Source organism: Condylura cristata, unplaced genomic scaffold, assembly GCF_000260355.1.
Source record: "Condylura cristata isolate star-nosed mole 26May11 unplaced genomic scaffold, ConCri1.0 scaffold00017, whole genome shotgun sequence".
NCBI classification, from domain to species: Eukaryota; Metazoa; Chordata; class Mammalia; order Eulipotyphla; family Talpidae; genus Condylura; species Condylura cristata.
The window spans coordinates 34,581,275-34,592,870 of record NW_004567118.1 but is presented as its reverse complement, the minus strand read 5'-3'; the positions used below and the strand labels follow the sequence as shown (position 1 = coordinate 34,592,870).

General features: G+C 46.9%; 1 protein-coding gene across 1 annotated transcript in view; it reads left to right on the top strand.

Annotated features, from left to right (window-relative positions):
- Window positions 1–233: 233 nt before the first annotated feature.
- Window positions 234–11,596, top strand: part of ABR (active BCR-related) — a 173,049-nt gene continuing 161,686 nt past the window's right edge. The window contains exon 1 of the mRNA XM_004684812.2: window positions 234–1,392. Within this exon, the coding sequence (XP_004684869.2) occupies window positions 345–1,392 (1,048 nt within the window). The 5' untranslated portion in view covers window positions 234–344. The remainder of the gene's footprint in view (window positions 1,393–11,596) is intronic.

The following is an 11,596-nucleotide window of genomic DNA, read 5'->3' as shown; positions in this document are numbered from 1 at the left end:
ACGCCCCTGGCGGCGGTGCGCCCCGCTGGGCTGCGGGGGCTACAGCCCGAGGTTCCAAGCGTCCTGCTTGGGGCGGGCTCTGGGCCCCGGGGCGCCCGCCTCCACCGCGGGTGGCCGCTTACGTCAGGGAGGCAAAACCCAGAAGGGGAAAAAAAGGCTTGAGGGCGGAAGGGGAAAACTTTATTTTTTCTCTTTTTCTAGTCTGTGACTGAAGTGAGGAGGGGCGGGCAACTGCGTCAGCCCGGCTTCCCCGCTCAGGCCCGGCTTCCCGGCCCAGGGCGGCGCGACCCCCGCCCGCGGCGCGCGGCGGAATCGGGCCCGGGAGGCCTAAGGGGGCGTCCGGCATGTGGGACCCGCAGGAATTTGAGCGCCACTGGCGAGCCGAGTTCCCCGGGGAGGAGGCACCCGTCATGCAGCTGGACTCGGTGCTGGACATAGAGCGGGAGCTGGAGCGCTGCAAACTCAACCTGAAACGGCTGCAACAGGTGTGGGCTGAGGAGAAGTTCAAAGTCTTCTACCTGCAGGCGGCCCTGGCCGGCGAGAAGCGGGAGCCCGGCTGCTGGCGCGCGGAGGGAGGAGACGGCGGCGGCGGGGGAGTTTCGACCCAAGAGCCGGCGCGGGTCGGGCGGGAGCCGGCGCTGCAGCCGCTAAAGGAGGAGGGAGCCACTGGCACCCGCGGCGACCCCCTGGGCCCCGCGAGCGTTGAAGCAGAGGCGGCCACAAAGGCCGAGACGCCCCCCTACGTGTGCCTGGACTTTCCCTCCTGGTCTGAGGTGGCGAGGAGCGGGGGTGCGGTGCGCAGCTTGACCGCAGCCATCCACCAGCAGCTGATACAGCCTCGCCTCCTCTTCAGGCCCCGGGAGGACTGCGCGCCCCCGGGCCACGATGGCACAGTTCCCGGAGCCCCTGGCGGGGAGCCGTCCTCCGGGACCCGCTCAGGGCGGGGCTCTGAGGAGGGCGAGCCGGACGCCTCGGGTGCCGACGATGGGGGGGACAGCAGTGACCATGACTTCGAGATGGTGGATTTGAACGAGAAATTTGCCCTCGGTCACTTGCTTGTGGCTCCCTGCCGATTGGGGACGCGCGATGAGGCCGAAAAGCCGGCGCGGGCGAGCAGCCCCTATCGCTGGATGCATCTGATCCCTGGGGGTCGGCGACACCGGCGCGGGAGTCGCGACCTGGAGCAGCTGGAGGCGGAGACCAAGGATGGGCAGGCCTCGCCCCTGGCGACGGAGGACCCCCCTTCTCGGGGGGCCCGTGAGCACCTCCCCCCCTGGAGGCGCAAGAGGTTCCTGCGGATGCCAGAACGGGACTCGCCCAGCCACAGCTCGCCAGAGAGGGGCAGTGACTGCAGCCACAACAGCTCGGACCACGAGGACGGCTTCTCAGCAGGTAGGCACATCCCGGGGGGAGGGGGCGGTGGGAGGGGAGGGCTACTGGTCGCCTCCTGCACCCGCCCCTGGCACACCTGGTTGGTTCTTTTTAACCTGGGAAGCAGGGAAATAGGACTTCACCTGTTTACCTTGAAGCTACTTGTGGAATTTGAGATTGTGCAAAGTGATTTAGTCTTGAGCGAGTTTATGAAAATAAGCATTGTGATAGTGGCTCTGGGTGATGGAGTGGTGTGTTTGGCCAGACCATGGGAGGAATCTTCCACTTCAGGTCTCAGCTTTTCTGCTCTATTACAATGTTACCGCGCACCTCTTCATCCTTCACAGGTGGGTCCATCCCTTTGCATCACAGACATAGTATCCTTCCCTGTACAAACTCCAGTGACTGTCCAATTTCCCTCAGAATCCTTGATATGGAAGTCTAAATCTTCCACTTAGTTTTCTGATTTTATCTTTCATCTTCTTCAGCCTATATCTGTGTTTGGGCCAAATGAAAGCCTCTCCCTAGTGAGAGGGGAAGGGGTACATAATCTATAGTGCTGTCTGCCTTTGCAGACCCTCTTTCTTCCTAGAAGGCTGCACCTCGTCCAACTGCTTACTGAGATCAGGGGAGTCTGAATGGGAAAGGGAGGGCTTCGAATGATAAAGTTTTCAAGCTGGCCTAGGGCCCAGAGATCCTGTCTAGTGCAGTACCTTCGTTTGATAAAGGAGGAACTGAAGATTAAGTGTTTGATGGGGAGAGCCAAGACCTCCACTGGAGCCTCTTTCCTTTGTTGTTTTTCCCTCTTGTCTGTCCTCGCTTCCGAGGACAGTATCTGGTCTTGGCTGTCTTTGGAGCCCTGTGTAGTTAGTGGTCGGCACTGTACTTGCACATACTAAGTGCTCAAGTAAATATTTCTTGAGTAGATGGGTAGCTTTGTTGGACCCAGTCATCTGGCTCCTCATAGATCAGGAAGCGAGAAGGGCAAAGGAGGAAAGACAGACAGGGATGTGACTGCATCCAAGGACTGTCCAGCTTCTCAGCTAGAGGGAAAGCATAAATTAGTGTCTGGTTGGGTCATACTGTGATCAGGAACTTAAGATACCTTCCTTCTCAGTGAAGGAGGAAAAAAGAAGAAATTGCTGATCCTGGGATTGTTCCAAAATCTCCATTATTAGATCATATCTGGGTGAGTTTGCATTTGAATGAAAAACTGTCCACTCTGCTAAAAGCGTATCTGGAAGGTCCACCAAGTCATCTGTTGTGATCAATTACACTTATTCATTAGCAGAGTTTGGCTGCTTTTCCCATAGGTAATGAGTTTGCTGCCCCTGCTAGTAACATTTTCATGTATCCCTTCAACTTAAAGGAAGTATCCAAAGATTTCATTGCAGTGCCAAGTTCCAAATGCCCTTGATGGAGGCTACCCAAGTGGCCCCAGCTACTTCAGAGCTGGCTCCAATCCCATCCCAGATGCACATCAGTCACCCTGACAGGTATGCCCAGTTCACTGGATTTTCCCCAGAGAGTGATTTTTTGTTTTTGTGCAGTGCCTCCTCTCTTCATAAGGGCACTTTAGAGCACCTTGATACAGATGGAGCCAGCATTCCCTCTGGCCTAATGAATTACAAAAGGTGCCTGCTCTGGGTGTACCAATAATAAAAAGATTCTTCCTGTAGACTAAAGACTCAAGCCAGGACATGTGTCTGGCACTCATAGCTTTGGCTAGCAGTGCCTGGGCCCCATTACAGGTCCCATTCCAGGCCACCTTTGCAGAGAAAACTTGTATAGGGAACCCCTGCATAGCTGCATGTGGGGGCCCTGCCTCCTCTGGGGGCTCTGCCTCCTGTCTCCAAAGTCTTCCCAGTGAGTAAGTGAATAGGGATGGACATGCACCTGCACACATGCAAGCACACATCTGTGCATACCTGTACACATAAACATGTGTGCACACAGTCACATTCATGTGCACACTCTAGCAGAAAGCCTTCAAACACACAGGGAGACACTGAATTGGCAGGATCAAGAGTAGGGGCTTTCAGACTGGGTGACAGCCCAGTATAGTGAGGCGAAGGTATCTTGAGCTCACCCTTGGCCTTCCCTGACCTTCCATGCTTTTTTCCCTCTGACATTTACCCAGTTACCCCCTCAAATGCTATGATTTTGCACGTGGGCTATATTCACTCCCTTTTTCCAGTAAATGCAGGTTCCAGGATGGCAAGGATTTTCATCTCATTCAACTGTAGATAGACCCCCAAAACCTAACACATATTCGGCCATCCATAAGTATTTGTTGAATGATTTTTTTTAATGGGATAGATTAAAATAGAAAACATCAGAGTACATTGGCCTTGGTAATGGTAAGTATTATTCTGCTTTAAGGCTTTCTTTTTTTTAAGATTTCATTTGAGGACACAAGAACTGGGGTGTAGTCCAGAGGTGTGGGGGTGAGAGGATTCACCAGAGACAGAGTAGAGATCAGAACAGACAGATTGACTGAAGTGCACTGCTGAGGGGAGCAGCGGGCAAGATAGGTCTGCTGCGCCATATGGGTCATCCCCGGGGCTGGGGATTGAACTCACTGCAGTGGTTGCCGTTAGCTTGCAGTACCACAACCTAACCCACTGCACCAACAAGGGAGGCTCCAAGGCTTTGTTTCAATTATAGATACATGTGTGAGTGGGTCCTGATGTAGAATGTATTTCCTTCTGTGGGCTAGATAAAGGGACATAATTGCAGGTAGAAAAACAATCTGAGGGCAAACCTGACAAGAGAACCTCATAAACCAAGATTACCACTCTGCTCTGGGCATGCCCTGCTGCCTATGAGGCACTAGGAAGAGCCAGAGCTATGCCTGAAAAAGCAAATGCATCATATCTATGATCCGGAATGATCTAGAAGTAGGCATCTTCGAAGTGCCAACTCAAAAAAAAAAAAAAAATCTGTAGTGGTTAGTGTGGCTGTTTGCTCTCTGCCAGAACCTGCAGAAACAAAAATCTTATTTGTTCCTCATGTCAACAGTATGAGGTAAGCGTACTTATTAGCCTCATTTTTTAGATGAGGAAATTGAATCACAGAAAATTCAAATAACTTCTCCTAAGGTCACACCATCAGTCTAGCTTAAAAGTCCATAATCTTCCTAGTGCCTCATAGGCAGCAGGGCATGCCCAGAGCAGAGTGGTAATCTTGGTTTATGAGGTTCTCTTGTCAGGTTTGCCCTCAGATTGTTTTTTTACCTGCAATTATGTCCCTTTATCTATCTGTATTCAGAAATACTTAACTAAGGGTGTGGTATTATTGGGCAGTCCAGGCTTTGCCTTGTCTCAGGGTTTGAAGGAGAGAACTTGTGAGGCCTCATTAAAAAGGCCCAGATCCTTCCCTCTTGAAAAAAGGCCCTATTCTCTTGGATGTAGGGTACATTCCCATATCAAAACACATTTGGGGGGCCTACCTGGTTGCTTGAGGGATTAAGTCACAGTACTGTGAAGCCACTGTAGTATGAGGTCAATCCTCAGCCAGGGAGGTGACCCCATGGCGTGTACCTCTGGCCTGTACCTCAGCTTTGGTATGCATAAATAATATATCTTTTCCAAAAAAAAAAAAAAGCACATTTGGAATTTTTTTCTATGTATGGTAGTGAAATCAGAGATTAAATAAGTTAGAAAGTCAGTTCTTTTAGAGTCTTCCTTCTAGCATCTCACATTGCCTTCGTTGCTTCTAAGACTAGGCCACATTGATTAGGAGTGAAGGATAAGCAGAGTGGTGTGAATGGGGCTGAGGGAGAAGATTGAAGAGCTAGAATCAGCCGTGGTGGGTCACATGTGTCACAAAGACAGACCTGCAGGTCCCCTAGTTCTGCTCCTCACTGGGTGTGAGACCATGGGCAAACCTCTGATTTTTCTTTGCTTTGGTCTCTATTAGATAGAAATAATGAAAATAATTAAGTCATTAAATATGTCTTTTATGCCAACTCCTATTCCAAGCATTTCCCACATATTGACTTATTCATGACACACAATTTCATGTTCTCACTACTCCATTTTACATATGAGAATGTTGAGCTCAGAAAGCTTAAATAACTTCTCTCAGGGTCATCCCTCTTATAATCAGCACTTAGGATTTGAATCCAGGCAGTCTGGCTACATGTTTTCAAATATTAAGGTATAATTGCCTCAAACAATAGCATTTATTCCTCAGGGTAGTTAAAATTAAATACAATAATATATTTTTAAAGTTTAGCAAAGCATCTGGCACATAATGACCCTGTACATGTTTGTGTGTATGCTTTATTATTAGTATTTTTTTAAGATTTATTTATTTATGCATACAGAACTGGGGTACAGGCCAGAGGTGCAGGGGCTGTGAGAGGACTCACAAGGGACAGAGTGGGGAGCAGAACAGGCAGATCGACGAAGTACACTGCTGAGGGGAGCAGCAGGCGGGCCAGGAGAGGTCTGCCACACCATGTAGTCACCTCCGGGGCAGGCGGCAGGCGGGATGGAACCCATGCAGAAGTGGCTTTTAGCTTCCCAGTGCTGTGCTTTAACCTTTTGTGCCACCAGTGAGGGCCAGTACTGTTTTTTTTTAAAGATTTATTTTATTTATTTATGCATACAAGAGCTGGGTCAGAGGTGAGGGATGGTGAGAGGATTCACCAGAGACAGAGTGGGGAGCAGAATAGGCAGACTGAAATACACTGCTGAGGGGAGCAACGGGCAAGACAGGAAAGGTCTGCTGGGCCATATGGGTCAGCTCTCTGGCCGGGGATAGAACTCCTCTTGCAGTGGCTACCGATAAAGCTTCATAGTACTGCGACGTAATCCCTTGTGCCAGGGAGGCCCTTAATTATTATTATTAGCTATTTTCTTTATTACTAAAGTCCCCAGCACACCAGTCCATATGCTGCCGAAGTCAACCATCAGGGCTACTACCCATGGTGGACTCAGCCTTATGGATGACCAGACCCTCTACTGAATTATGTATCTCCCCTCTTCCACTGGGCACTTCTGGGCCCATTCAGGTGCAGGTGCTTGCACGTTCCCTTTCACATCGACATGTTTCTGTGATATGACGGCCATTGAGGTTGGATGGCACATCTTCCTCAGGGTTGATGCATCCCTTCTGCAACCTGTGGCATCCCTTGTAACCAAGAGCAAAATGTGCTCTTTTAGCAAAGCCCAAAGTGGCTTTTGGAGTCAGGCATCCTTTTCACTGGCAGAGACGATTCACCTGATATTATGGCTTTAGTGACAGTAAATATCAATGTTTTACATTGATGGCATTTTCTTCTCACATTAAATTTTGCTGAGTGGAATCTATTTTTACTGACTCTTGAAATTCAATCATTCATTTGTTCAATTCCGCCCAAAAAAAATCATCTAGATCTTAATTCATGCCATGTATGTGTTAAGAGTGGTGTCTGTCATAGTTGGTGACCCAACCTCAAGCTTCTCACTGATTCTTTGACTCCTGGGATAGAAGCCATAGGTGTTCAGATCAAGAAATAACTTTCAGTTGGTAATTGTTAAATCCTGAAAGGAGGGCTTAGAACTGTTATTTAGAATCTCAGGAATATTCAAGAAACTAAAACAGGATCACGCCTTAGAATTGGTCTCCTTTTGCTCCTCTCTGGACAGATGAGGACTCTGAAACTCTAAAAGTAGTATAAAGGCTGCACACTCGTGCTTACTATAAGTAAGAACTGGGCCCTGTCCATTATATCCTATAAAGTTTTCTGTCCTGGAATTTTTTTTTTTAAGATTTGTTTATTTATGTATACAAGAACTGGGATATAGGCCAGAGGTGCAGGGGTGAGTGAGAGGATCCACCAGAGACAGAGTGGGGAGCAGAACAGGCAGCTTAACCAAGTACACTGCTGAGGGGAGCAGCGGGTAAGACAGGAGAGGTCTGCTGCGCCATGGGGGTCACTGAAAGATCTGCCACAGAGAAGAAACATAGTGGGAGAGCATTAGGTATCAAGGTAAGCGGAGTTTATTTGCGCTCTGGGGCAAGGTTCAGGGACTTAGAAAAGGGATCCAAGAAGTCTTGCCCCAGAGTAGGGTTGGGGGTAGGTGGGTTATGCTTGTTGGTGAGAGTGAAGGATTGATTTTTGAAGAACAGTTCAGGGAGTTGTTTGTGCAGTTACTGCTGATTCCCATCAAGGGCCAAGGGCCGTTGTCTGCAAGTTCCAGGTGCCAACGGGTATAGATACTGGAGTCTCAGTTCCTAGACTCTGAGGCCTAACAGTCACCTCCCTGTCTGGGATAGAACTCTTGCTAAAATGGCTTCAGCTGTCTCCATAGTGAGGGCCCTGTCATGGAATTTTAAGCAGAGCACAGACAGTATAGACCTGAGTTATTTCAAAGTTATAGCAAAGGGAGCAGCAGAAGCCATATTAACAGGGGCAAGTTGTTAGTTCCACTTTATAGGAGAAGGTGGGAAGGCTGGGAGAGGTAAAGCAATGTACATGGGGTCAAAGAGCTTGTAGTGGAGTCAGAATTTGAACTCTGGGGGTCTCAGAAGCTGACACTAACTCCCAGCATGTAACTTCACTGTGTTCGGTCAGGTGTGGAATTCCAGAGTCCTCTACTTCTGAGGCCCTACCAGGCTGTCAATGGAGACTTTTCATGTTTCATTTCATGGGAAATGCACTTCCTGCTAGTTATTCATGTTACCTACTTCTTTTGCAACCTGATAGGTTTATTCCCCCCTCTCCTGTTAATGACAAATGAGTTTCTTGCCCCAAGGAAAATTCCTTGTGTAATTCCTTGTGTTCAGTGGATATATTTGAATAACTGAATTGAAAGTACTAAATTTTCAGCCTTAGATGTGACAGAGTAATTTCCATTCCCTGTTGTGGAGATTTATAAAAAAACTATTTGAGACACATGAGCTGGTGGTTGACTGTGATTCATACGCAATTGGAGTTGACGTTGCTTCACTGTTTGCTTGGCTCTTCAGTGTTCACTTCCTCCTTTCCCTTCCCCCTCTAACTTAGCACCTCTTGAACACTTCACAACCAGCCAAAGGGTGTGGGTGGGTTTATTTAACAATTCCTTCCTCCTCTACAAGTAGTAAATGCAAACAAGCCTGAAAACTTTTCTGTTCCTTTGGTACATCTTTTTTCTTCTGGTTAAGACACTATTCGGAAAGTAATTGACTCTGAATCTCCATGTATTAAAGTCAGGATCTTCCTATATTTTCCTGACTTCGAAATAATGGTACAGTTTCCACATCTAGAAAATTGCCTTGGTGTTCTCTAGTTTGCAGTGTTTTTGGGCTTTCTTTGGGAGTTACTGACCTCTCTAAACCCCAGGTTCCTTGTCTGCCACATGGGAGGTGATAATAACGGGACTGTATCACAGACCTGTTGGAAGCTTCAGTGAGAAAGTGTGTAAATACATAGCACAAGCCTGGGCACTTCAGTGTTTAATTAAATCTTAGATGGTGTTATAGTCACTGTTCTAAGTTCAGGAATATGAGTTACCAGGCCGTAACTCATATTTGTATCTCTTCATATAATGAAGTTCTTCAAGCCTCTTCATCTGCCTCTTTTGTTCTTTTTAAAGCTTTTTTTTATTTATGCATTCAGAACTGGGGCACAGGCCAGAAAGCACGGGAGAGAGGATTCACCAGAGACAGAGAGTGGGGAGCAGAACAGGCAGATCGACGAAGTACACTGCTGAGGGGAGCAGCGGGCGGGTCAGGAGAGGTCTGCTGTGCCATGTGGGTCAGCTCCCTGGCTGGGGATCGAACTCATGCTGAAGCATCTGTGGCTAGCTTCATAGTATAGTACTGCGCTTTAACCTGTTTGGCCACCAGGAAGGGCCCCTTTTCCTTTTCTTATCCCCTCCCCAGGTGCAGAGGAGACAGACTTTCTGACCCTTTGTGAGTTCTGATCTTTCCTCAATCAAGTCCTGTCTCCTCTGCCATTTGCAAAACTGTCACTTTACGTCTCCTGATTTCTGCTCCCTACTCACTTGGCTTTCAGCTAATGCTCACTCCTGCAGGTGTTATTTTGTGTGTCTGTCATTTGAGATGCCGTCCCACCTCCTCTTCCCTTTCCTTTCATCCTTGGAAAGGTTCCATGGAACCTTATGTTGGTTAAGATCTCAGCTTGCTACATATGACAAGATGCCCGAAAGTAGCTTAAGTAAGATGTAGATCTGGCTATTTAACTCTCATGTAAAAGAAATCCGGAGATAAGCAGTCCAGGGATAGTGTGATGACTCCATGAGCACCAGGAATCCGAGTTTCTTTTCTCTTTCTGCTTTTTTGGCTCAAGATCCACAATAACTGTTGGAAATCCAACGATCACATTCATGTTTCAGGCAAGAATTAGAAGAAAGAGAATCAATGGCAGCTGTTGGCCTGACTTTGAAGGCATTTTCCTGGAAGCTTCTCTTGGCAATTTCAGTCAGATTTCATTAGCCACCTCTAGCAACAAGGGAGGCTGGGAAATGTAGTATTTTCTTTGGGCATTTGGCCACCTGAAAGAAAATAGAGCTTCTGTTTTTAGGTAAAATAGAAGAATTGATATTGAGTAGGCAACTAGCGGCCTCTGGCACAAGCCTTTTCCAACTACTGCAAACCATCTTGTGGATCTTAGACTGACACAGTTGTCTTATTATTGTGTCATCTATTAATTCATTGACCCAGTGAACAAATAATGACTGAATCACTCTTCTGTGCAAGCACAATGCCTTTTATATGTTTACTGTGAAGTGTTGCTCTCAAACCAGAGGTTAGGTGGCTCCTTGAGAGCAGGAATGGTGGTTTGTGTGCCTTTTCTCCCTCAGAGCAATAGTGTCCATAGGAATGGCACACAGCAAGCACTTGGTGAGTCCCTGGCTGGTTTTGGAAAAGTCACACATGAGAAGCTCAATAAAAAATAAATTCCCTTGGTACTGTTCTAGAAAATTCTGGTTGTATAAGATTTGCTCATACTGGTTTTCTTTTTTCATTGCATTATGACATACAAGTTTTAGGTTTGCATCATTCAAAATCAATGTTATGTTTTTGTTATACACATACACATATGTATAATGATATGTTATCTTAGGTTTACCACTAGAAATGCAATCACGTCCTTCACCATAAGATTCATTCCGGGTTTTAGGAATCACAGCAAGGAAAGTGAGACATGGATATCTGTAAACATCAGGGCCGGGTTGTTGTTGGGGCAGAATTGACTATTTTGGAAACTAGACTGTTTGTATGTCAAACTAGAATTAAAAGCAAAAATCTCCGTGCCACCTGGCTGTCTTTACCACCACTCTGTGTAGCTGTGTTTACAACGAGTGCATCTCTTGTTATTTCTGCACTGCATAGCTGCATAGTAAATTTGCAGTATTTTGCAGTGAGCATCAGCTTCAGTTCATGTTGTTTTCCATTTGATCCTTGCTATCATCTGTCTGAGACAAGACTGTCTGAAGGGAGGCTGCCTAGAGCTTAGGCCACATCTTGCAGCTGCTGAGAAAATGATTGTTTTAAAATTTTTATTGGCATGTGGGAGGAAAAGTACTAGACTATATTTAGCACTTACTACCTCCAAGACACTATGTTAATGCTTAACCTACTTTGTCATCTTTAATATTCAGAACACCAACTCTTCTGTTCTTAATATTAAAGTCAATGCTACTACTCTCATTTTGCAGATGAGGAAACGGAGGCTCTGAACAGTTAACCAACAAGCCTAGGTTCTCTTAGGACTGAGTGGTGGTTTTTTTCTCCTATTTTTAAATATTATTTATGCATACAGAACTGGGGTGCAGTCCAGAGGTGGAGATGTGGTGAGAGGATTCACCAAAACAGAATGGGGAGCAGATTGACGAAGTACACTGCTGAGTGGAGCAGTGGGCAAGACAGAAGAGGTCTGCTGTGCCATGTGGGTCACTTCTGGGGCTAGGGATTGAACTCGCACTGAAGTGACTGAGGCTAGCTTGCAGTGTTGCACTTTAACCTGCTGCGCCACTAGGGAGGGCCTTTTCTCCTATTTTAAAAATTAATTTTTATTGATGGATAATCATGTACTATAAAACTCGTTTCTTGAAAGCTTGCACGGTGTTGGGTATAACCACAAAGTTATGCCATCATCACCATTCCAGATCATCTTCGTTAGAAAGCTGTTTTTTTTTATTATTATTAAAAAGTTTATTTTTACATCATTTTGCACATTTTTTTTTTCATCTCAATTATAATCCCCACGGGTTTCCCATCACCATAT